This window comes from Heterodontus francisci, chromosome 2, assembly GCF_036365525.1.
Source record: "Heterodontus francisci isolate sHetFra1 chromosome 2, sHetFra1.hap1, whole genome shotgun sequence".
In the NCBI taxonomy this organism is placed as follows: Eukaryota; Metazoa; Chordata; class Chondrichthyes; order Heterodontiformes; family Heterodontidae; genus Heterodontus; species Heterodontus francisci.
In genome coordinates this window covers 124,676,377-124,703,458 of record NC_090372.1, presented here as the reverse complement: position 1 = coordinate 124,703,458, position 27,082 = coordinate 124,676,377, and the positions used below count along the sequence as shown (strand labels likewise).

Genomic DNA, 27,082 nt, shown 5'->3' with positions numbered 1-27,082 from the left:
TTTTACACCAGTCTGTGTGACTCCTCTGAAGCTATGCTGCCTCTCCCTCCAGTCTCTTTCACATGTTACCTCTTACAGCATCATGGTGGGAGGTATTCTTTACACTGTCTCAATCATTAACCATTTCAGTCCCTTATACTACATCCACCACCCCCCCCCACAAATCTTTATCCATATATGTATTTATACATTCACTTTTTTATTTTTACATATTACCCCATCTCCACCCAAGTCTCTGACATCACAATTCAATCTGTCAGGAGGCTTCACAACTCTCCCTGATCGTGTTGTTGTTAGACTCAGAAGACCAGTAGTCTTTCTCTGAACTCTTGTTTCTTGACTTGGACGGCCTTCATTGAGGTTTGTAGTGTCTGGTACTTTCTGAATTTCAGGTTCAACATCATGTTTGTCCAAATGCATGCCCGATTGACGTCTTTGATGAATATGAATAAGATTCCTCCTGTTTCTTCTTATAGTACCTTCTGAAGTATGTACTAAATAAGATTGCTGTTGATTCTCATCTCTCTGTATGATTACTTCTTCTCTGCTTTCATCTCATAACCATACATTTTGTCCTTCAGTCAACTTTTTTTTATTCTTCCATGGGATGCGGGCGTCACTGGCAGGCAGGCAGTTGTTGCCCATCCCTATAACAAAAGCAAAATACTGCAGATGCTGGAAATCTGAAATAAAAACAAGAAATGCTGGAGATACTCAGCAGGTCTGGCAGCATCTGTGGAAAGAGAAGCAGAGTTGCCCATCCCTAATTGCCCTTGTACGGAGTGGCTTGCTAGGACATTTCAGAGGGCATTTTAAGACTCAACCACATTGCTGCGGGTCTGCAATCATATGTAGGCCAGACCAGATAAGGACAGCAGATTTTCTTCCCAAAAGGGCATTAGAGAACCAGATGGGGTTTTACAACAATTGATAATGGTTTCATGGTTACCATTAAACTAGCTTTTAATTCCAGAGTTATTAATTTAATTCATATTTCACCATCTGCCATCGTGGGATTTAAACCCATATCCCCAGTGCTTTAGGCTAGGCCTCTGGATTACTAGTCCAGTTACATTACCGCTACGCCACCACCTTCCACTGGGTAGGTTCCTGGTACGGTACTTCTTATTATAATGATAGGCTTGTTGCTTTTGGTAAGACTTTTCTCTGTCTTGAACTCTGTGATAATCCTGGACCTTTAGCCCTGGAAGTAACGTTTTGGGTAGGATTGGAAGTTGTGTTCTAAGCTTCCTTCCCATCAACAGTTCTGTTGGTGCTAATCCACAAAGCAATGGAGTAGTTCTGTAGTTTAGCAGTGCCGTTTGAAAATCGTGATTCTTCTTTAATGCAGGTAATGCATTGATAACCATGGCTCTTTGTCTGATAAGATCGTTACACTTGCTCTAGAGTCTAGTGTTACGTGGGTTTCCATTTTTTTTTAAACTTGAGAATCTATATTTTAAAAACTGAAAAGGATTTCATGGACATTGAATCATCTGGAGATTGCTGAACTTTGTGGTTGTTTTTTTTAAAGGAAGGTCAACAAAAGGTTGAACCGTAAACAAGTTTTTACTGGAAGGCACATGATTTCGAGTAAATATAGCAGGAGGTTGTATTTTGACAAGACAGGATTTATGATTATCATAGGACTTGCCTGGAAAAAAGTTGGTTTCATTTTGAACTGATAAAAGCCAGCTGAGTTTTGGACTAAAAGAGGCAATTGGAAGTTGTGTATTGACCTGCCAGGAGATCAGAAAAAAATCCAGACAACTGTTACCTCTCTCTGAAGAATCCCTGCTCTTGAAAAGCAAAAGCCTGCATGAAGTTGTACTGTTGCTTCCTGTATTTTGAAGAAATCCTGAAAGCTTGCAGAAACTTTGCATCTTTAAAAGAACTTTGCATTGTATGTGTGAGAATTGAAGCCTTTGTTGCTGCACACCTGATGTAAGACCTATGTAAAGCCTTCTGCAGTTGAATTTCTTTGAACGTCTCCCCAGATGGTTCATCAACCTTGCCTGGAAAGATTCCTAGTGACAGCTACCTATTTGACTTTGGGATACCTCGCCAAAACAAAGGACTTCCACCTCCTCTCTTCAGTATAAGTTTTTTTTATTCCTTCTATTTCTTTGTAATGGCTGTAAACAAAAATCTCTTTTATTTCCCAGTTAAGTGGTTGTGTATGTGAGTGTGTGTGTGGGGGCAAGAATAAAAATAAGGGGCTTTAATATTTCAATTCGCGTACGTTTACTTCATTATTGGTTAAGACTTGCTTTATTGTAAACAGATAATTTTGTTGTTTATTAAAGAAACCTGGTCAATGTGCTTTATTCTGGGGACAAATAGAGTATCTAATTGACTGTTTCAGTAAGTGGGAAAATTTATTGATATGTTGTGACCTGTGGAGGAGTGGGATTAAATTAACAGTGCACTCCTCCCTCCTCGGTCGTAACACTAGTTTAAAATTAATGATATGTCTGTTGACATGTATATCTTTAGACCAAAATGCCTGATTAGAATCATTGATCTCACCAAGGAAGTTTTTTTGATTTCTCTCCTGATGGAGATTGTTCAACTTTGTTAACAACTCCATGCTTGAAGACTTTTTCTTTCGAACTTGTGGAAATAGAGATTTTACTTTGGCACATTTTCCCAAAATGACTTATTTTCTTACAATGGAAGCATTCTGCTTTGTTTGCAGGCCACTTGTTCATGCTTGTGGGCCTTTTTGGTGCCACCGCATAAGCAGGGTTTCATGGCATCTTACACTTCCCCTCCAGTGTACCTTCTTTTCTGGTGGTTCTTTTACAGCCCTCTGTTTAAGGAACTGTACAGTGGCTGGAGGTTTCCTGAATGAAGGTCTTTCTTCACCTCTCAGGATTGCTCTGTTTTTCTTCCAGACCTCTGCTTGTCTCACCAGTTGAATTGCTCTGTTCAGGGTAACGTCTTCTTTATACTGCAATAAATCTGATAGGGATTCGTCAGTAATAGCTACTATAATGTGGTCTCTTATTAATTTTGCTTTTAGGTCTCCATATTCACATCCCTCTGCTAGTCTGTAAAGGCCATTAATAAAAGCATCAACTGTTTTATCTGGTTTCTGGACCTTTCTGGAATCTTATTGCTCCTCAGGTTGAAATAGCTATCAAAGGCTTTCAAAACTTCATCAAATTGATCTGATGTCTCATTAATGCCTTGTCTTGCAATAACGTCATCTGCTATTGCTCCAATGGAATACAGCAATGTGTTAATTTGCCCTGCCTCAGACTGGTTATCTAATTTGGAAGCAATTCTATATCTCAAAAATCTTTTTTGCCAGAGTGACCAATTTTGAGTTTGATTTGATCCTTCTACATGTCCAAACCTCTCTGGTATTATGAATTTAAGATCCATGGCTGTCTATGTAGTTTACTTTCTCTTTTAAATTTTTTCCTTCAGTATCGGAAGTTTCCTGTGTTTTTCAGCCTCACGCTGGTTCCTGTTATGGCCAGTGTTTCTTCCTGTGAAATCTTGCCACCAGACATTGGATTTATGCCTTCTTTGTTTTACACAAGTTTTATAGTGTATCTGCTATACTCTGTTTACTCCCCTCTCTTGGGATATTGAGTATTTGTGGCCTCTTTGTTTTTTTCATTCACTCCGGTCACTTTGTGTAATGGCGCGACCTGCGGATCTGCCCTTGCTAAGGACTTTTGATTTTCCCAGTGCTTTCTGCCTAGTGTCATTAGGAACAAAATTTTACCCTCTTCATAAGTTGCTCACCAGATCCCCATCTCGAAGTCTGCAATTGCTGGACTGGACTTTTTTTTTCACAGACTACCGCCTCTGTGGTGCAACCTGAATGCCTCTACAAGCCAATTCCCTGACACTCTGTGCCTCCTTCATCCACGGAGCAGCTCTGGAGTTTTTTCACAGCGTTTTCTCGAGCTCTGCGGTTTTGCTGCTTTTTTCAGGTCAGCCTTCTTCAAAGTATTCCTTCAAATTCTTCTTCTGGGTGTTGCATGGTAATAATTACCATTGTTCATAATCCCGCCGCTGATCACCATATTGTATGTTTGGTTTGTACGCTGCCACCCTAATATATTTCGTTAATCTAGCTTAGAGAGATTACTGAGTCTTCTGTATTTTGAACAGTAACTTTTTATTACATTCTATGTACAGCTTCACACCAGTCAGTGTGACTCCTCTGATGCCATGCTTCATCTCCCTCCAGTTTCTCTCACATGTGATCGCTTATATCATCGTGGTGGGAGGTATTCTTTACACTGTCTCAATCATTTACCTTTTCAGACCCTTATACTACAAAACTTATCAAGGCTGACCTGTTTAAACCATGGGGATCGAGGATGCACCTTACCTCAATGAATGATTTTCAGTTCACCAGTGTTTTGCTCCAGAGTTCTGAGTCCGATTTTGTGGATTCCTTGAAACCTTTTCATGAACCCCTATGGGGCCACGGGCCCCCGGATGAGCATCCCTGTCCTAAAGGGCATTAGTGAACCAGTTAGGTTTATAAACACAATCCAATTGCGTCACCCTCATGCATGGAGAAATTATGAACTATATAATGAACTTATAAAACAAATCCAAAATGACACTTTTCCTGAAAAACAAGATGGAATGGAGAGGTCAGATGACCTTATTCTGTACTGCCAATACACATGGAAATGAAAAGAAACCTGCGCCAATCTTCATGTCTGGACCAGCCTTGCAGAAGGCATTAAAATGTAAATGGACAATCCTGTGTTAATAACTACCTCTTGAAACCATTTTGTGAACCCCTATGGGGTTGATAAAAAAGGGAAAAATAGGATATGAGGGTAAACTAGTCAGTAATATAAAAACATTGTAAGAGCTTTTATAGGTATAGAAAAAGGAAGAGAGTAGCTGAAGTAAACATTGGTCCCTTAGAAGCAGAGACAGGAGAAATTATCATGGGGAAGGAGGAAATGGCAGAGGCATTGAACAAATATTTTATGTCTTTCTTCACAATAGAAGACACAATTTTCTAAATAGACGGTAACCTAGGGATAAAAAGAGAGAAGAAATTTAGGAAATTAATATCAGCAGAGAAAAAGTATTGGAGAAACTTAAGGGACTAAAATCTTTGGGACCTGATGGCCTACACCCTATGGTTCTAAAAGAGATAGCTACAGAGATAATGGATGTACTAGCAATGATTTTCCAAAATTCCTTAGATTCAGGAATGGTCCCATCAGATTGGAAGTTGGCAACTGTTACACTGCTTTTCAAGAAAGGAGGGAGAGAGAAAACAGGGAACTACAGGCCAGTTAGCCTAATGTCAGTCATTGAGAAAATGCTGGACTCTATTATTAAAGAAGTCTTAACAATGAACTTAGAAAAGCATTGTCTGATTAGAATAAGTCAACATGGTTTTACTAACAGGAAATCCTGTTTGACAAATTTATTAGAGTTTTTTGAGGATGTAACTAGTAAGGTAGATAAAAGGGGAACCAGGAGATGCAGTATACCTGGACTTCCAAAAGGTTAATAGGCGAGATAATGGCTCATAGAGACGGGGTAATATAATAGCAGGGATAAAGGAGAGGTTAATGAACAGGAAGTAATGCATGGTGTTATGACCAGGTGAGAAAGAGGTCTCGGGTTCCCTTTCAGCCTTCACCTGGTCTTACTGTAACAGGGTTTTACTTTTAAACACACTGTGTTTTTAGCTCCCCCTTTGGTGAATCCTTGTTCACCGCTTTCCAATTATAAGGCAAAGAAAAGAGCACAAACAGGCTTTCTTAGGTTTAAAGAAGAAAGGTGAAATTTTATTAAACTTACTTAAACTCTAATTCGGTTGACGCCTACAGATGTACGAGGCGCCCAAGCTAGCATGCAGACGCGATACACACACGCAGATAGGGACAGAAAAGAGAAGAAAAATTAAAGTGGAAAGGTTTGAGCAATATCTGAAGAGTTGTTGTTATGGTTCTTCGAGCTCACTGTAGTCCTTGATTGTAGGTAGGTCTTGCTTTTCATTGGGGCCCAGTATTCTTAAACCTTGTTCATGGTAGGAGACTTTTCTCTCTTGGGGTTGATGTGTCTTCAGTCAGTTTTTGGAGTTCCGTGAGAAAGAAATGGGAGCAGACAGGATGGGAGAGAAGGTCTGCTTCAGCCCAGGAGCATTCAGCTTTCTGCCAGTTCAAACACACTGTCTCTACAATTTAAAACTCCCCACGTTGGCCAACGGGGTGGGCAGGGGTTGGGGGGGTTACATGACCGACTGGTATAACCACTTCTGGCTTTGTGGATTGAATTGGAGCAGGGAATAGTTCATTTGTCTACAAGCACTGTCTGTTAATATGCACAAATGTATTTCCAGCCAGAGGCCTAGCAACACCTTGTAACAGGCCTTCTCTTCTTCCCAGCAACAATTTGAAATTTATGTGCCTCATTCTTGGCAGGTGGGGGCCTGCATGACACCTCCACACCGAGGGGAATGAAATGTGATTTGAGAAAAGGCACATTTCATTAGAAGGGTTGAGAGAAAATATATGATATAGGAAAAAACCACACATTTCTCTCATTCATTTCCATTCAATCATAAATCCTAAAGCTTATTAAAATTGCCTGTTTTGTCTTGGTGCAGATGCTGCTTGAATTTCCCCTTTTTGGCATCCCAGTAACCATGTGGTTCTTCGGGGAAGTTTTTCTTCAGTTTGCCCATTTCCATGGCTGCCTAGGGTCTTTGTTCCTACTGAGGTCTGCCAAGGGGCGGGGGTTGGTGGGGTAGAATTAATTAGCCCTAAGTTGGAATATTTTCCAAGAGTCAGCAATGGGCGGGTCTATCCTGAACTCTCTTTCAGTGCTTTGCTGAGTCATGCAAAGGTTTTTGACTTCAGGGGATGGACGCTTCCCTTTTTCTCTGACTGTAGGGGAGGACTCTTTGTTAATCTCCCCTTTATTCTCTGGGACACTCCTGCCTGCCGGTATTTGTGCAGACTCTGCTGCACTCCCCTATGGCACTTCGACTAAGTGAGGCATCACCCTCATGGTTTCTCTGCCCCTTGAGGTCTTTCTTTGTCTCTGTAAATGCTGTTAGCAACTCTGATGGGGTGCTTCTAGAGTCTGCATTTCCAAAGGAGAATGTGGAGTCTAACTTTTCAAATTCCTCGGGGTTGGCTAACTGGACAGGAGGGGTTTTCATCCGGGATTCCTCCCAGACTTCCTTTAACCTGCCCTCTTGGTCACTTTTTCCCCTTCCTTGTCGAAACTTTTGCCAGCCTTGTGCCTGCCTGTCCCTTACTGTTCACCAGCCCTCTGCTGGGAGTTCTCCTAACACCGGTACAGGTCTTAGGGGTGCAGGTTTCGCTGTAGTTTGGGGTTTCCCCTCAACCTGGCACATGTGGCAACTCCTGGAGTACTCCAGCACATCTTTGTGGAGTTTTGGCCAGTCAAACTGCTGGCTTATGCAGGATTTTGTCTTTCGTATATTGGCATGTACAGCCACTGCAGCCTCGTGGGCCCTGGTGTTCACTGCACCATCTAGTGGCCCCTGTGTCCCTGAGAATCACTATGGGCTTGCTTGCCCCACTCGAGGGGTATGGGGTTGCTATCTCTTCAAACACAAAACCCTGATAACCTTCAGGAATCCTTTTAAATTTTCCTGCACTTGTAGTAAGCTTCCTGGGTCTCACTCTTATTGCAGATAAAGCCACAGCTTGTTCTGCTGTGCTTTCCATCAGGGTCACTTCTTCACTGAGCGGGTGTGTCCTGATTAACCCTACCGGTTTTCCCTTTAGTTTCCAGCAGTCAGATTTTAAATGGCCTGCTTTCTTACAATGGAAGCACACAAGTCTCCGGGTCTCACTCTTGCTCACAGCACCTTCCTTTTTGGCTGGAGGAGGGCCCCCCGTGTCTCCTGCTTTCCTTTCTCTCCCAGGACCTCCTGGGCTTCTATCACCTTCCCACCCTTTGTGCTTTTCGGATTTGTGGCGGTGATTAGGAAAGGTTCTGCCCTGGAAAACCGACTTATAAATTAAAGCAAACTCATCAGCCAGAACGGCCGCTTGCCGGCTCTTTGGACCTACTGCTCCTCTACATGGGTCTTTATGGAGAGTGGGAGAGACTGTTTAAATTCCTCTAACAGAATTACTTCTCTGAGATTGTCGTAGCTGAGCTGTACTTTAAGAGCCCTCAGCCACTGGTCAAAAGCCAGCCGCTTCTTTCAAACTCCAGATAAGTTTGATTAGCTTGCTTTTTGAGCGTTCTAAACTTTTGGTGATAGGCTTCGGGTACTAATTCATATGTCCCGAGGATAGCATTTTTAGTCAGTTCATAATGTTATGAACTCTCATTTGGCAACAGGGAATAAACCTTATGGGCTTTTCCAGTTAGCTTGCTTTGGAGTAAAAGAGACCAGGTTTCAGCTGGTCATTTTTAGCTGCCTTGCCAGTTTCTCAAAAGACACAAAAAATACCTCCACATCTTCTTCATTGAATTTTGGGATTAGATGAGTGGGTTTTAGCAATTTTGTACCCAGCCCTGAATTATGCTCCTCCATATTGGCCATGCTTTCACTGGGGTTACTCTGTCGCCCCCTTGTTCACTCAAGCCACTTCAACTCTCATTGCATTCTTTCTGGAATATTCTTTCTTTCTCTCTCTCGCTCTCCTCTCTCGTTCCTTTTCCTGTCTTTCTTTCTCTCTCTGCTCTCTCTCTTTTTCTTCACTTTCCTTCTGGAAGGCTCTCTCTTTCTCCCACTCTCTTTCCTCAAATTTAAGTTTCCTCTGTTCCGATTGTATTTTGCCTAACAATACCCTGTCCGAGTCTGCTTCTAACTCTGTTTCTGCTTCTTCAGATTCAAGGGAAAAATGGTTGGCCACTACCCTTAGGAGTTCAGACTTCCTAGCCTTGCCACATACAGTGATCCCACACTGCTCAGCCATTTTTCTCAACTCCTCCATAGACAGTGCTTTTAACTTATCCCAAGTTACTTCACCCTGGCTTGGGGAGCTACTAGCTTCAGTTGCAGACATGTTAGTATTCAATCACACACAACCACAAGAAAACCTGTATTTAAAACTTGCTCTTTTCTTTGCTTGGAAAAAATTTGGCTTCCCACTTCCAATTTCTCTCATTTGTCTGTGGGTCAATTCCAGACGCTAGTGCCCAAATCTCTGTTAATTAAATTAATCTACCTCATTCTTGGCAGGTGGGGACCTGCATGACCGTGGGCATAAATGGGACATTTTCAAGTTGGCAGGCAGTGAATAGCGGAGTGCCACAAGGACCAGCGCTGGGGCCTCAACTATTTACTGTCTATATTAATGACTCAAATGAAGAGACAGACAGTAGTATATCTAAGTTTGCTGATGATACAAAAGTAGGTGGAAAGGTAAGCTGTAGGGAAGACACAGAGAGGTTGCAAAGAGATATAGACAGGTTAAGTGAGTGGGCAGCAAGATGGCAGATGGAATATAATGTAGAAAGTGTGAAGTTATTCACTTTGGTCCTCAGAATATAAAAGCAGAATATTTTTTAAAAGATGTGAAACTTGTAAGTGTTGATATTTAAAGAGACTTGGCTGTGTTTGTACAAGGAACGCAGGAAGTTAGCATGCAGGTAGCACAAGCAATTAGGAAGGCAAATGGCATGTTGGCTTTAATTGCAAGGGGATTGGAGTGCAGGAATAAAGAAGTTTTACTACAATTATACAGGGTTTTGGCGAGACTACATCTGGAGTACTATCTGCAGTTTCTGTCACCACAGTTAAGAAAGGATATACTTGCATTGGAGGCAGTACAGCGAAGGTTCACAAAATTGGTCCCCTAGGATGAGGGGTTTGTCCTACGATGACAGGCTGATTAAAGTGGGCCTATATTCTCTGGAGTTTAGAATAAATCTCATTGAAACATATAAGATTCTGAAGGGGCTGAATAGGGTAGATACTGAGAGATTGTTTCTGCTGGTCGGGGAATCTAAAACACTTGGTCACAGTCTCAGGTTAAGGGCCAATCATTTAGGACTGAGAACAGGAGAAATTATTTCACTCAAACAGTTGTAAATCTTTGGAATTCTCTACCCCATCATTGAATACATTTATTTATTTTATTTAGAGATACAGCACTGAAACAGGCCCTTCGGGCCACCGAGTCTGTGACGACCATCAACCACCCATTTATACTAACCCTACACTAATCCCATATTCCTACCACATCCCCACCTTCCCTATATCCCCCTACCACCTACCTATACTAGGGCAATTTATAATGGCCAATTTACCTATCAACATGCAAGTCTTTGGCTGTGGGAGGAAACCGGAGCACCCGGCAAAAACCCATGGTCACAGGGAGAACTTGCAAACTCCGCACAGGCAGTACCCAGAATTGAACCCGGGTCGCTGGAGCTGTGAGGCTGCAGTGCTAACCATGCGACACTGTGCCACCCTGGCTGGGATAGACAGATTTTTGGTCTCTCAGGGAATCAAGGGATATAGCGAGTGGACAGGAAAGTGGAGTTGAAGCCATATTGAATGGTGGAGGAGGCTCGATGGGCCACATGGTCCACTCCTGCTCCTATTTCTTGTGTTCGAGTGTTCTCTCTTCAACAAATTTGTTTAACAATGGCATGGCAGACATGGTGTCTCCAAATTCAAACTCAAATGAATGGGTGTGAAAAATGCCACTTTATCAAAATGAAATGAAGATGGGTGACACCCAGATTCCATTGTTTAACAATGGCTCCACCATCATGGAGGTGACGCAGTGGCTCGCACTGCAGCCTCACAGCTCCAGCGACCTGGGTTCGGTTCAGGGTACTGCCTGTGCGGAGTTTGCACGTTCTCCCTGTGACCGCGTGGGTTTCCTCCAGGTGCTCCAGTTTCCTCCCACATGCCAAAGACTTGCGGGTTGATAGATAAATTGGCCATTATAAAAAAAATTGTCCCTAGTGTAGGTAAGTGGTAGGTGAATTGAAGGAAGGTGAGGATGTGAGAGGGGAAAATGGGATTAATGTAGGATTAGTATAAATGGGTGGTTGATGGTCGGCGCGGACTCATTGGGCCGAAGGGCCTGTTTCGGTGCTGTATCACTCTATGACTCTATGAACATTTATGAGGACAATGATAAAGAGAAATCATGGTCACAGGGGTCTGATAAGGAACTTAATAAAAGTATATGCTGGGCAAACAAAGGCAGAGCCAGAGAGAGAGATTCAATCTGTTCCAGTGGAAGAATGAAGACCCTGCCTAGAAAACCATCTTTAAACTGTTTGTAGGCAGAGACTGAAAGTGGTTTTGAGACTCCCTACTTGAGAACTTGTACCAGGGTTTTTGACATTGAACTGTAACTGAAGATACAACAAAACAAAGTCTGCAACAACGCATTTGCCCTCATGAAACATTCCAAGTTTTGTCTTCAGTGAACCAGGAAAAAAGAAAAACAGGCCTGCACCATTTTAAAAAAATCTTCACCCTGGGGAATAATGGTTTCAAATTGAGTTTACAGTGTATTCTTTTAAAAATCATCAGACCTAAATGCATGTTATCTTCTAATCTCTATTTTTCTTGTGTTTGTGTGTGTCTCTGTATGCATAAGAGAGTAGGTGAAGTTGCGAATATTAACATTTATCTTTATTTAAACCTATGAGAAAACTTGTCATTTGTCTGTTTGTTGACCATTAAAACACTCAGGAGTTAAAATACATTTATAATAAAAATGCTGTCTTCCATCAGTTGAATGGTGAAAAAGGGAAACCATCCCTATCATTTCCCAGCTGTCCATAACAATAGCTTCTTGATCACACAGTACCAGCTTTTCATTTCCAGACATGTTTAAAACTGAATTCAAATTCTGAAAATGACATGGTGCAATTTGAACTCATGAGCTGGAAGTTTACACCCGCCTCCCCCCCACCGCCCTGCAGAAGGGGGCTGGAGGCGGGGGGAGGGGGGATCTTAAAATTGAGTGGGAGGCGGGAATACTGTTCATGTTGTCTTCCTGCCCCGCTGCAATTTTATGAGTGGCGGCAGTGGCAAGAAGCAACCTGCCTGCCCCATGCCAATTAAGCCCCTTAAGTGCCCATTAACTAACTCCCACTGGTATATTACCTTAGGAGGCTGCTCAGTAAAACTAGTGGCCTCCTTGCAGGCTGGGGGGGAGGGGGTGGGTCCCCTCCTGATCAGGCACCGTGTGCCCCATGGAGGGCACAAGCCACCCCACTGCACTACATTTCCCCCACCCCCGCAACCAAACCCCTTGCCTCACCGGGGCCCAGCCATTTGTCCCTGGCGAGGCCCAACACATTTACCTTCATTCATAGAAACAAAGAGAATAGTAGCAGGAGTAGGCCATTCGGCCTTTCGAGCCTGTTCTGCCATTCATTATGATCACGGCTGATCATCCAACTAAGTAACCATTTCCTGCTTTCGCCCCATACCCTTTGATCCCTTTAGACCCAAGAGCTATATCTAACTCCTTCTTGAAAACATACAATGTTTTGGTCTCGACTGCTTTCTGTGATAGCAAATTCCACAGGCTCACCACTCTCTGGGTGAAGAAATTTCTCCTCATCTCAGTCCTGAAAGGTTTACCCCATATCCTTAGACTATGACCCCTGGTTCTGGACTCCCCCACCATTGGGAACATCCTTCCTGCATCTACCCTGTCAAGTCCTGTTAGAATTTTATAGGTTTCTATGAGATTCCCCCGTCACTCTTCTGAACTCCAGCGAATATAATCCTAACCCACTCAATTTCTCCTCATACGTCAGTCCTGCCATCCCAGGAATCAGTCTGCTAAACCTTTGTTGCACTCCCGCTATAGCAAGAACATCCTTCCTCAGATAAGGAGACCAAAACTGCACACAATATTCCAAGTGTGGCCTCACCAAGGCCCTCTATAATTGCAGCAAGACATCCCTGCTCCAGTACTTGAATCCTCTTGCTATGAAGGCCAACTTACCATTTACCTTTTTTACTGCCCGTTGCACCTGCATGCTTACCTTCAGCAACTGGTGTACGAGAACACCCAGGTCTCGCTGCATATTCCCCTCTCTCAGTTTATAGCCGTTCAGATATAATCTGCCTTCCTGTTTTTGCTACCAAAGTGGATAACCTCACATTTATCCACATTATACTGCATCTGCCATGCATTAGCCCACTCACTCAATTGTCCATATCACCCTGAAGCCTCTTTGCATCCTCCCCACAACTCACCCTCCCACCCAGTTTTGTGTCATCTGCAAATTTGGAGATATTACATTTAGTTCCCTCATCTAAATCATTAATGTATATTGTGAATAGCTGGGGTCCTAGCACCGATCCCTGCGGTACCCCACTAGTCACTGCCTGCCATTCGGAAAAAGACCCATTTATTCCTACTCTTTGTTTCCTGTCTGCCAACCAATTTTCTATCCATCGCAATACACTACCCCCAATCCCATGCGCTTTAATTTTACATGCTAATCTCTTATGTGGGACTTTGTCGAAAGCCTTCTGAAAGTCCAAATAAACCACATCCACTGACTCCCCCTCATCAACTCTACTAGTTAAATCCTCGAAGAATTCTAGTAGATTTGTCAAGCATGATTTCCCTTTCATAAATCCATGCTGACTCTGCCCGATTCTACCACTGTTCTCCAAGTGCTCTGCTATAAAATCTTTGATAATGGACTCTAGAATTTTCCCCACTACTGATGTCAGGCTGACTGTTCTATAATTCCCTGCTTTCTCTCTACCTCCCTTTTTAAGTAGTGGGGTTACATTAGCTACCCTCCAATCTGTAGGAACTGTTCCAGAGTCTATAGAATCTTGGAAGATGACCACCAATGCATCCACTATTTCTAGAGCCACTTCCTTAAGTACTCAGGAATGCATACCATCAGGCCCTGGCGATTTAACGGCCTTCAATCCCATCAATTTCCCCAACACCATTTCTCTCCTAATACTGATTTCCTTCAGTTCCTCTCTCTCACTAAGCCCTGTGTTCCCCAACATTTCTGGTATGATATTTGTGTCTCCTTTGTGAAGACAGAACCAAAGTATGCATTTAGTTGGTCAGCCATTTCTTTGTTCCCCATATTAAATTCCCCTGTTTCTGACTGTAAGGGACCTACATTTGTCTTCACCAATCTTTTTCTCTTCACATACCTATAGAAACTTTTACAGTCAGTTTTTATGTTCCCTGCAAGTTCGTACTCTATTTTCTCCTTCTTAATCAATCCCTTGGTCCTCCTTTGCTGAATTCTAAACTGCTCCCAATCCTCAGGTCTGTTGTTTTTCCTGGCAAATTTATATGCCTCTTCCTTGGATCTAATACTATCTCTAATTTCCCTTGTATGCCATGGTTTGGCTACCTTTCCCGTTTTACTTTTGCACCAGACAGGGATAAACAATTGTTGCAGTTCATCCATGTGCTCTTTAAATGTTTGCCATTGCCTATCCACCGTCATCCCTTTAAGTAACGTTTCCCAATCCATCATGGCCAAGTCGCGCCTCATACCTTCGTAGTTTCCTTTACTATGATTCAGGACCCTAGTCTCAGAATCAATTACGTCACTCTCCATCTTGATGAAGAATTCTATCATATTATGGTCACTTGTCCCCAAGGGGTCTCGCACCACTACATTGTCAATTATTCCTCTCTCATTACACAATACCCAGTCTAGGATGGCCTGTTCTCTAGTTGGTTCCTCAACGTATTGGTCCAGAAAACCATCCCGTATATATTGCAAGAATTCCTCCTCTACGGTATTGTGACTAATTTGATTTGCCCAATCTATATGCAGATTAAAGTAACCCATAATTACAGATGTTCCTTTATCGCATGCATCTCTAATTTCTTGCTTAATGCCATTCCCAGCATCACCATTACAGTTTGGGAGTCCATATACAACCCCCACTCATGTTTTTTGCCCTTTAGTGTTTCTCAGCTCTATCCATACAGATTCCATATCGTCAGAGCTAATATCCTTCCACATTATTGCGTTAATTTCCTCTTTAACCAGCAATGCAACTCCACTGCCTTTTGCTTTTTGTCTGTCCTTCCTAAATACTGAATATCCCTGGATGTTCATTTCCCATCCCTGCTCACCTTGCAGCCATATCTCCATAATCCCGACTATATCATACCCATTTACATCTATTTGCACGATTAATTCATCCACTTTATTGCGAATGCTCCACACGTTAAGGCACAAAGCCTTAAGGCTTGTCTTTTTAACATTACTTGTCCCCTTCCTACTATTTTTCACTGTGGCTCTGTTCAATTCTGGCCCTTGATTTCTCTGCCTATCACTTTTCTTATTCCCCTTACTGCCTTTTGTTCTTGTCTTTGATCTCCCCTCCTCTGACTCCTTGCAAAGGTTCCCATCTCCCTGCCATTTTAGTTTAAACCCTCCCCAACCACTCTAGCAAATACTCCCCCCGGTCCTGCCCAGGTGTAACCCGTCCAGTTTGTACTGGTCCTACCTCCCCCAGAACTGTTCCCAATGTCCCAGGAATCTAAAACCCTCCCCCTCACACCATCTCTTCAGCCATGTATTCATCCGCTATATCCTGCTATTTCTACTCCGATTAGCACGTGGCACTGGTAGTAATCCTGAGATCACTACCTTTGAGGTTCTACTTTAGCTCCCGAGATTCTGCTTTTAGGACCTCATTTTTTTTTTACCTATGCCGTTTGTACCTATGTGTACCATGACCACTGGCTGTTCACCCTCCCCTTCAGAATGTCCTGTAACCATTCTGAGACATCCTTGACCCTAGCACCAGGGAGGCAACATACCATCCTGGAGTCTCTTTTGCGGCCACAGAAACGCCTATCTATTCCCCTTACAATTGAATCCCCTATAACTATTGCATTCCCACACTTTTTACTCCTCCCCTGTGCAGCAGAGCCAACCGTGGTGCAACGAATTGGGCTGTTGCTGCTTTCCCCTGAGAGGCCATTCCCCCCAACAGTATCCAAAGCAGTATACCTGTTTTGCAGGAGAATAGCCAAGAAAAAAAGATTCCTGAACTGCCTGCCTAGTCCTCTTGCTCTGCCTGGTGGTCACCCATTCCCCTCCTGCCTGTGGGGTCTGAGCCTGCGGTGTGACCACCTCTCTATACCTGCTATGCACGATACTCTCAGCTTTGTGGGTGCTCCACAGTGTCCCCAGCTGCTGCTCTAGCTCCGAAACCCGGGCTTCCAGGAGCTGCAGCTGGAGACACTTCCTGCACACATGCTGGTCCTGGGCACTGGAAATGTTCCCAGCTTCCGACATGGAGCACACCACGGCTTTGAGCTCTCCTGCCAGGACTTAACCCTTTAAATTAAACTAAATTAAACCTTCTGGAAGACCTTAATGTCCAATAATATCAGTTACTCTAGGGCCCTTCTTCCCTGGTCCTCACTACTACAGAACTCCTTAAAAGAAAAACTACTTACTATATTTGAAATAAACTTTAAACTTTTCTTACCTTACTTACCCAGCTATTTAGAGCTATTCCCTAACAGCAGTGACTCACCAACCTCACCTTGCAGCTCTCCTGTGATGTCACTGTTGGCTTTTTTTTTCAAAACTCCGGCGCGCTGTAAGAGGTCCGACTGCTCTCCGCTCCTGAAGGTAAGTGAAGGCCCCGAGCCTCGCACTGGATTTATCCGCTCCCGGGTCTGGTTGTTTTCACACAGGTCCGACTGCTCTCCGCTCCTGAAGGTAAGTCCGGGGCTGGCATCCCAGTTGCTCTTCTGGTGGGTGCAGTCCCAGCAGTGGTCACTGCTCTCAGTGGCACTGCTTGGGCTGAGAGCTGCTAGCCTGTTGATTGGCTGGCAGTTCTTGGAGGCGTGACTTTCTGCCTCAGAGAGATAGAAGTTCTGGCAGAGGCCAATTAAGGGCCTGGGCCCTGTAAAATCATAGCATGGCTCCCAGGCCTGGTGGAGGCGGGCTCGTCCCTGAATTTTTAGCCGGTGTGCGGGGCCTCCAGCCCAACAGACAATTCCAGCCTTGTTCTTTAGATTTGAGCCTCAGGATTACTAGTCCAGTAACATAGCTACAAGACTACTGTATCCATGACATGAATGCACCAGCACCAATAATAATGCCACCTATGATGATAGGGACCTCAGAAGAGGCTCAGTGGGATTGTCCACTCAGCATTTTGATGGCTGATACTTGGAAATAATACAGCCTTTTCTTGTCCTTGCATATTGGGCTGCACCACAGCTGAGAATAGTGATGTTATGAAGTTACTTCCTCCTGTTATTTCTCCGATTGTCTATTCCCACTCTTGATTGAATATGCTAGGAATCCTAAATTTTTCTTAAAATTAACGAGTATTTTTTATTCATTGTCAAGATGTGGGTGTTGCTGCTAAGGCTGGCATTTATTTCTCATCCTTTGCTGCCTTGAAAAGCCTGTGCAGTTCGTATGGTGGAGATGCTCCCACAATTCTGTTAGGTCGGGAGTTCCAGGATTTTGATCTAGCAATGATGAAGGAGCAGCAACATATGTCCAAGTCAATTTATGGTGTGAGACCTGGAGGAGAACATGAAGTGATGGTTTTTCCACGCTCCTGCTAGATGGTGGAAGTTGTAGGTTTGTGAGATTCTGCGGAAGAAACCTTGGCAAGTTGCTGCAGTGCAGCCATGGTAAAGCACTGGAGGCTATTCGGCTCATGATGTTGGTGCTAGCTGTTTGGTACAGTTCTCCATCTAGTCCCATTACTCTGCTGTTTTCCCATAACCATATAAATATTTTCCCTTCAAGTATTTATCCAATTCCCTTTTGAAAGTTACTCTTGAATCTACTTCCACTACCCCTTCAGACAGTGCATTCCAGATGTGTGAGGTGTCAATCAAGAGGTCTGCTTTGTCCTGGATTTGTTGAGCTTCTTGACTGTTCCACCTATGCAGGCAAGTGGACAACATTCCAAACATTCCTAATATGTGCCTTATAGGTGGTGCAGAGGCTTTTTGGGAGTTAGGAAATAAGCCACTCACCACAGAACACCTAGCCTCTGATCTGTTCTAGTAGCCAAGACATTCATGTGGCTGATACAGTTAAGTTTCAGGTCAGTGATTCCCCAGGTGAGAGACTCAGCAATGGACCTTTCTTCTTTCAAGTTTATTTTTAATTCTTTGCATGGCAAGTTGCTGCAAGTGTCAGCTGATAATGTCACAGCAGGGGAAACAGGACATCTGGGTTCTGAATGAACAGGGTGAGAAACTTATCTCTTTAACTAACCAGATTGAAGGATTGTGAGATTAACAGTGCAAGGACTAATAAGGAAGTGTAAATTAAGAGTGGGTGAATTCAACGTCAAATCAAATACAGAGTGAAATAAAGGGAAATAAATATTGGATTAAGAGAGAAACGCAAGACAGAATGGAAAAGTAATTTTTTAATTTTGACATTTTAAAAATCTCCAACAACATCCTGAGGAATGAGAAGTCCTACTTGTAATAATTAATTTTCAGTGCCAGAGAGGTTGATCAACAGTCATGACATTGTTCAAAGGGTACTTTGATGGGAATGTGCAAGATTTAACTTTCTGTGGTGAGTTTAGTTCATATCTAAAGCACAAGTACAGCAGCTTCATATTTAATGTATTGGTGAAGCAGACAGTGAGAAGCCATTTTCATTAAGCTAACAGCAGAGCAGCGCAACTCGGACAGCAACTTCTGTATCTTCACACTTAATCTCACTGCTGACACTCACTTAAAGCTGCTTTAGCATTTGTACATGAATAAAGACGAGCGTCATTAGCCTCGCCGAGATTTTTTGACAGGAAAATCTGAGCTATTTACTTTGAGGGGGGAGTTTCCACTCACAATGAAGGCAGAGTTTCCAGCTGGACTCGGGTAAAATGGCGGCTCCAGCGGTTTCCATGGTTCCCGCTCGGAAACTGTTAGTGATCGGTCCTCATTCACTGTGGCACCTTCTGGGTGCAATCGGTCCGTTCCGGCTGCTTACCGGTCCATTTGTTGAATGTCCGATCCGACCCCGGTTTCGGTGTCCGGTACAGGGCCGAACCCCAGGCGCCGCTGGGGGCTGCTTCTCCTGGGCGCTGCCGGCGGAGCAGTGTTCGCTCTGTATGCGGCGACCGCACCGTTTGTGGCCCCGGCTCTGAGGCGGGTTTGCCTCCCCTTCGTCCCGGCAAGCACGGAACAGGTGGAGACGGTGCTGCAGCTTCTGAGAGGCCGCCGGGGTGCGCTGGTGGATATTGGCAGCGGGGACGGCAGAATAGTGAGTGACTGAGAGAAGGAGAACGATGGCGAAGAATGGCTCAGGGAATGGGGAGAGGAAGAATGCGAAGGCGACAGAGAAAGTGGGCAAGGGAGGGCGAGAGTTGACAAGGGCGGGTGAAGGAGAGAAAGGGAGGCGACCACGCCCAAGGGAGAGAGAAGTGGGGGCGAGCGAGGGTGTTGAGCGTGGGCGAGAGCAAGGGGGCGACGGCGGGAGAGAGTGAGTGCGGGAGGGGGCGAGGGAGAGAGAGGGGGCGAAAGGGCGGGTGAGAGGTGGCGAGGGAGAGGGACGACAGAGATGGGGGAGAGTGAGTTGGGGAGAGAGAGTGTGGGTGAGGGAGAGGCGAACGAGAGGGGTGGGAGAGGGGAAAAGAGAGAGGGAGGGGAGCATGAGGTGGCGGGTGGGGGAGTGAGAGTGGGAGGGAGAAAGAGCGGGGAACCTAGAGAAGGTTGACGATAGTAAGAGAGAGCGAAGCGAGAGAGGGTGGGAGAGCCAGTGAGCGAGAGAGGGCAGGCGATGGATAGGGGGAGCAGGAGAGGATGGGCGAGGAGCAGGAGAGGGTAGATGAGAGAGAGAGGGGGGGAATGGGAGAGGGCGGGTGAGGTGGGGAGAAGGAGAGGGCGGGCGGGCGAGAGAGCGGGAGTAGGAGAGGGCAGGCAAGAGAGAAAGAGGGGGAGCGACGGGGGTTAGGAGAAAGTTTGAGTGGGAGAGGGCGGGCGAGAGAGAAAGTGAGGAGGAGCGGGGGATGGAGAGAGAGAGAGTGATGGAGGGTGGACGAGAGAGAGGAAGCAGGAGAGGGTGGGTGGGAGAGAGGGAGTGGGTGGGGGAGAGAGAGTGGGAGCAGGAGTGGGTGGGGGAGAGAGAGTGGGAGCAGGAGTGGGTGGGGGAGAGAGAGTGGGAGCAGGAGTGGGTGGGGGAGAGAGAGTGGGAGCAGGAGCGGGTGGGGGAGAGAGAGAGAGTGGGAGCAGGAGAGGGCAAGCGAGGGAGAGGGTGCCAGAGAGCACGAGAGGCGGAAAGGGCAGGTGAGAGAGAGAGCGCGAGTTGGAAAGTGTGGATGAGAGAACGGGTAAGGAGGGTGAGGCCAGAGTGGGAAGGTGGGGCCTGGAAGGGAGGGCGTGGGCGAGAGTGGGAATGGGAGGATGTGGGCGAGAGCAGGAAGGCGAGTGGGAATGTGAAAGGGAGGATGAAAGCGTGTGGGAAAGGGGGAGAATGTGGTTAAAGGATGGAGAGAGAAGGGAATGGGAAAGGGTGAGTGTGAGAGAGGGGGTAGGACTGGGAAAGGGTGGGCATGAGTGGAAAAAAGGATGGAGTGGGAGAGGCTGGGAAATGGAGGGCAGGGGAGGGATAGAGTAAGTGGGAGAATGGGAAAGGGGAGTGTGGGAAAGGAAGGGAGTTAGAAGAAAGGAAGGGCAAAAGAGAGAATGGGAGTGGGAAAGCGAGGGTGAGCGAGTGGGAAAGGGAGGCTGAGAGGGTGGAGAGTAAGGGGTGCAAGAGCAGGAAAGGGTGGGTGAGAGAAAAATAGAGGTTGAAAGGTTTGGAGACTGAGAGAGAGAGGGAAAGGGAGGGTGAGATAGAGAGCTGGTGATGAGGGAAAGTGAGGGGACAGGATGAATTGAGCTTTGAGTCCCTGAGTAGTTTGCAGTCAACCCCAGGAAAGGTGGAGGTGTTTGGGATTGATATTTACACATTGGAGAAGGTGGGATGTAAATCACTCACAAAGAGATGGAGGAACCAGAATAGAAAATGTTGGAAATAAACCTGGGTCATCAGCAGATTCGAGTTCTTGTTGTAACCCATAGTCAGAGCTGGATTAAAGAAAGATGAAGGGAAATTATGGATATTTCAATCAGAGAAGGTATTAATGAATTGCAAAGGATCCAGAGTGATACTTAGGGTGCCACGGTCTTATTTCTATGATGGGTGGGCTCAAAATTCAGCCCATTTTGTGTTCATCTTTTTTTGTTATCCTTTTTTATAATAAATTAATAGGAAGCAAAATGAATTCAAGCCTCCACCGGCTTACTGTACATAATGTGATTTACAACCCCATTTATATGATTTTTGTAATCTGATGCAGCTGCCTTGCTTTGAATTCACCTTGTTTGCATTGTGAAGTGAATTTGGAGACTGGGAGTCGTGGTGAACAACTGCACACATATGCACTTAACTGGCGGCAGGCCAGGGAGCTCTCCTGATGTTGCATTACTACCCTGAATAGGTGAATTAAAAGTGAAATTGTGGAGTGGTCCCTGTTCTGCAGGCATGTACATTGCCACATGCATATTACAGCATTGTTTTTAGAGGTGTAATATAAATGGGAGATCAGGGGGTCTTTGTAAGCAGTTGCAAAGTGACTGTTAATGAATCAATAGGAGGACCCCTGCATACAAGTGATTAACCACACCTCTCAATAATGTGTCTGTCAGATTTTGGAATTAACATAAGCATGCGACAGCTGCCTGAGATAGACCAAAAAGAAATTCAATTGATTGGGAAGTCCTGAGGGAGGAAATGAAATGCCCATGTCCTATATATTAAAATTAACATTGTGATTCTCCCAAGGGCAGTGAACTTTAACACTTCCTGACGTTCCTTCTTGGATATAGCATTAGCAAGATAAGAAGTGAAGACTAGAAGACATAATGGAAGGAGAAGAGTGTGAAATTCCTCTTGGCTAATTTTAGCAAAGAACTGATGTAATGTCCGAGCATGGAAATAAGAGATCATTTTAATGTAATACTAGGCCACAAAGGGAATTTTAAACAGTTTACTGTTCAAAAGCATAGCCGAGAAAACTTATGCAAATGACAGGTACATTTCATAACAAACTGTATTCCATTCTAAGTAATCACCATAAGTATATTTGTGGGCCAGGTTTCTCTGAGAAAGGCACACATTTTATTTGATTGCAATTATAATCCACACCAGAGATTTCAAAACTCATTCTGTTTTTTAAAATCCATAGTGACTAATTAACATTAGTCTAGTAATCTGATTTGTAATTTTATAGAGATGTTAGTCCTGCCAATGGAGTGTATAAGTTAGTTTTTCCTGTGTGTTCTATGAGCATGGAATTTGTTCGACCCAGTTTTCACTGATATTTTGCTGAAGTCTGCGCTGATCTAGCCAATGGCAATTTACGCCAACTTTTCCTGCAGTTCTTATTTGCATATGTCAGAATGTAAAAATCGGCATAAAACCAGCACAAATTCAGTGTTCCCATTCAGGGCCCAAAGAACCATACAGAGCATATGCTATCTTCCTTGTTAAGCCTCTCTTTATCTTAGTGATGTTATGAAAATTAGTTTGAATCAGTCGTACACATTAAGCACAGCTGCCTGTTTTAGAAAAAATGCCACTGTGGAAGCTTTTCTGTTTTTAATGTTACTAATTCTGATGCTTAAAAAGCAGTCAAAGATATACAAAATACAATACAAATCAATGAAATTTATTTTTAGAAAATTCACTAAGAAAATCCCTATTCAATGGCAGAAATAAAGTTTGGGGCCTATTTCAATATTGCAACTCCTCCGTTAAGCTGATTTTGGACTATGTGGGAAGATGTTGTGCATAAATTTTGAGCCCTTCAGAACTGGCATAAATGCAGGAAATATGTATTCTCTGGTTTTCTGCGTGGGGGCAGCGCTATGTTAAAAACTTCAGTAGTGTGATGGTGGATGTAACTTAGGAGCGGCACAAATGATTGTGGAAATTTCTGTGTAATGAGGTTCTTTCTAGTGTAAGTCACTTGCATGTAAATTTGCTTGTTTAAAAAACAACTAATGTACTTACACTGTTGTGCCGTAAACTATTAGGAAATTCTGTGCTATGAAATATGCCTGAGAGTGATTACACAGCAAGGAATTAAGAAGAAAATATTGAGTGAGTTCAATAACTCATGTTGACAAACAATAGTCATGTTGTGCACAGGAAGATCTAATAAGATGGAAAGAAGGAAGAACTTGTGTTTATATAGTGCCTTTCACATTCTCAGGATGTCCCAAAGTGCCAACACTAGTAGGAAGCTGTAGTTACAGCATGAGGAGATTACATATTTTTATTATAACTGTGGCCAAAGGAATTCATAAGATAAATATAAAAATGAGAGAATATATGACTTTAAGTGGTGCTGAATTAATTGATTCTGTGCCCTATCCCTGCTTCATATAAAAACACAACTTGGTCTTGATTCCTTGTGTGCATTCCATGAGAGGTCAACTAATATTACAGCTATATATTTGATCAGTTTGTGCAACCCTGCCTGAAACATTTTCTAACCAAATGTGGTTTATTGCTGCAATGTCCTAGATATTGTTTAAGAGGTAATGGGTTTTCACCAGATTTTGGGGACAGACCTGATGAAAGTTGACATCTATTTCTCTATTATGAATATTACTGTTCTAAAAATAGAACATTTTAACACTAAATGCATTAAATGTTTTGTTTGGAAGAACTTGAAATTTTGGATTATTTTTGATATGAAATCTGCTATATTGGTCACAGCAATGTGGAAATTGTGGGCACAACTTTTATAGTGACATAGTAGGTGTCCAATGTTTATTGTATTTGCATATATATGTTAGTGGATCATTAAAAACCAGCAACCTGTTTGCCTTTTTTGACTTTATAGGTAATTGCAGCAGCAAAGCAGGGGTTTCGAGCTGTGGGTTATGAGCTGAACCCCTGGTTGGTTTGGTATTCTAGGTACAAGGCATGGCGGGAAGGAGTGCACCACAATACTAGATTTTACATCTCTGACTTATGGAAGGTACAGAAAGTCTTGCATAATTCATGCAGAGCTATTCCTTTATATTTTTCAAATTCTGTTATTTTCAATGTAGGTAATTATTTTTGTCCTATACTTTTAGGTCAACTTCTCAGAATATAGTAATGTTGTCATATTTGGAGTTCCTCAGATGGTGAGTCTGTTGTTAATTAATTCTAAAAGGTTTACCTGCAATGGGTGGTTGTTGGTCGGCACAGACTCTGTGGGCCGAAGGGCCTGTTTCAGTGCTGTATCTCTAAATAAAATAAAAATAATACATAAGAGTGAATTTTGCAATAATGTACCTGGTGTGGCGCCTCACTTGATGGGGTCATGCATTGGCGAACTGGGCAGAGAGCCATTTTTATACAAATTTTCAATTATTTCTTCTAAAGTCTCAATTATATTCATAACAGATGGAACTGGAGAGTTTTATGTTTGGAGGTTGACTTCATTAGTGTCTTACAAGTAAATATATTAAATGAGTTTGTTTATAGGAACTGGTTGTAAATTGACTTACACACCTTTTCAAGCCTTAGACCTTGGGTTGGAATCTAGCACAGAATGATTGGATTATGGTTGCCTCCCTCTGGTAGTCAGTGTCTTAAGTGAAATAGTTTGTTCCCTTCAATTCAGTTCCTAGTGGCTGTAAGTTTGTAACACAAGGGCTATGGGACTGACTGAGGTGGGTGAAAAAAAATCATGCAATAGCAGTAGGCAGGTCTGTTTCTGAAGCTTGGGATACAGACAGAATTGTACAGTGCCTTTCATGTCCCCAGGATGCCCTATAGTTATTCACAGTCAATGAATTATCTTTGTTGTGTGGTCACAGTTATATAGGTTGCAGAAGAAGCTGTTTGTCTTGTAACAGACCTTGGAGTGCTTATTGCTATTCACTCTGCCACTTGGATTGTGTAAGGACATGAAGAAGTGGTAGGATTAAAAATGCAGCAAGAGTTGGTATGTTACCTTTTAAAAATGTGTTTTTTCTTTGAGGATTACTTCACCTCCTGTCCAATCTGCAACTGAGGGACGGGGTGCACACAATCTATGTTCAGGGTGCTTGTCTTGAAAACAGCAGCTTGCAGTTCAGGATGGCTCACTTGCTGCTATTCTTATAGATTAATTTATTTTCTTTCTTCCTATCAGAGATAGCCTAGCCTGCACTTGACATCTCTTGATGGTGTGGCTGAAAGCAGGAGTTCACAATGTTGCAGCATAGTCATGAACTCTACTACTCCATACCGCACACATTTATAATGTATGTGAAAGATTTTTAAATCTATGAATAGAATTTTTTTCATGTTCATTTAATGGTGTATTTGAAGTTTAGGCCTCATCTAATTGCAGTAAATTTCTATTATTTCTTGTGTCACAAAAACATGCTAGGTTGAATGATTTTTTAAAATCCACAGGCTGGAAACCTGAATATTAAACTGGTGGAGACGAACCACTCAAACCTTGCAAGCTTTGACCTCTGTTTGCTGACCGTGAGCACTGAGGCATATTCCTTGCTGCAGTCTGTAGTGTTCAGTGGTTTGATTGATCAGTGTTTGATTGTGTTGGTCTTTTCACCAATCAATGCTGACTGTGCTTGGTGACTTAAGCTTGCCAGGGGAGCTATTGAGACAGTTGTTTAGAGAATTGTCCGGAAAGGACAGACAGAAAACCTCCTTCAGTTACACAGTTGAGAGAACTTCTTGGAAAAGAATAGACAGAGATCTCTCTCGCAGGAATTCAGCTGCTTTGCTGTCTCCCAGAGAACCACTAATCAGCGTCCATGCCATCAAACTGGAAGCCTCAGGATCACCAAATTCGGCCTGAAGCCAGCCAAGTCACCAACCTCCACAGACTGTATACTCCTTTTATTTCTCTGGACTCTAACTCAACAAAACTACTTTTCCTCACTGTAACCTATGTGTGTGAAAGTAGGAGTGTATTTTATTATTTTTACTTAGATCGGTTTAAGTACAATAAAGATAACCTCTTTCTTTGTTAAACTTGAGAAAACCTGTACAATTGGCTCTTTTTATGATCATAGCGTGTAAACAAGTAAACAGCCACTGAATTGGTAAAGCATAACCACTTTAAAAAAGAAATAAATCTGTTGTCAAACAAGGAGAGGGAAAAGAGGGGGAGCCCTTTGACCCCCTCCTCACCTGATCGTAACACTTATTTTCAAGGTTGGTTGAAGATCTATTTTTATTTCATTTGGCTTTTAAGCCCACAACTCCACCACTCATCCCCTGGTCTGTGTTTTAATGGAGTAACAAGACTGGGGATGCGTGAGTAGGTGAAGAGAAGGAATCTCATGTTTTCAGTCAGCCTTAAGATGTAGAAAACATTGAAATCTTGATCTTGGACCAATCATCATTGGGTGATTTTCATTTTAAAGGTACATGGGTTAATGGAGGCAGGACCCCCAAGAACTTGGTTTTGTCATGAATCAAGAAATTGGTATTGAAACCATACCTGCCTATTAGAAAGCATGTTTTAATAAAGACTGTTGTCAGTGTTAAATGTGAATTGTGAGACCATGTCATTTTTTTCTGAAATACAACTTTTGGATTAGGAGAATTTTTCTTTAATTAGTAGCAACATCTGCTTTATATGGGGGATGTTTCTAACTGTGGTTTCTGCTGTTCCAGATGCCGTCCTTGGAGGATAAACTTCAGAACGAGCTGAAGGGCAGTGCCAGAGTCGTAGCCTGTCGTTTTCCATTTCCCAGTTGGATTGCTGTTCATGAATCTGGAAAGGGAATCAATACTGCCTGGTTGTATGATGCAAAGTCATTTAAAGCCACAGCAAAAGAAGTCGTCGATTAAAACAATGGAAAGGACAAGGCATGCGTAATTTTCATATTGCTGCAGAGTGGCTACAAGATTGTCTGAGAATTAAATGTGGAAAAACTTTGTTAGGAAGTGACCTAATTTGTCAACTAGTCAGTTTGGAGCTGCAACATTTCTTTTAAGCCTATCTGTTTTTCACAGGACAAGTAATGGGAATACTGAACTCCTGTATAACTGTGAACAAATGTTTCTACTCTATCAGATTCAGTTAACAGAAGTGACATTTTAAATTAACTCCGTCCAGATGGGTTGTTTATTAAAATATAAGAAATGTTGCTAA

General features: G+C 43.3%; 1 protein-coding gene and 1 long non-coding RNA gene across 3 annotated transcripts; one reads left to right on the top strand and one right to left on the bottom strand.

Moving 5' to 3' along the window:
• Positions 1 to 19,411, bottom strand: LOC137346636 (uncharacterized). Its single transcript, XR_010968739.1, has 3 exons — positions 18,774 to 19,411; positions 4,355 to 4,479; positions 1 to 647 (listed from the first exon to the last, which is right to left on the bottom strand). It is a non-coding gene; the product is annotated as an uncharacterized lncRNA (long non-coding RNA).
• On the top strand, positions 18,818 to 27,082 carry LOC137346627 (ATP synthase subunit C lysine N-methyltransferase-like). 2 transcript variants are annotated; one of them, XM_068010243.1, is made up of 4 exons: positions 18,818 to 19,113; positions 23,819 to 23,956; positions 24,057 to 24,107; positions 26,602 to 27,082. In XM_068010243.1, the coding sequence occupies exons 1-4, from the start codon at positions 18,931 to 18,933 to the stop codon at positions 26,776 to 26,778; spliced, it is 549 nt and encodes a 182-aa protein (XP_067866344.1). In that variant the 5' UTR covers positions 18,818 to 18,930; the 3' UTR covers positions 26,779 to 27,082. The 2 variants fall into 2 exon arrangements, with proteins under 2 accessions (XP_067866344.1, XP_067866334.1); XM_068010233.1 differs by having other exon boundaries at positions 18,822 to 19,188.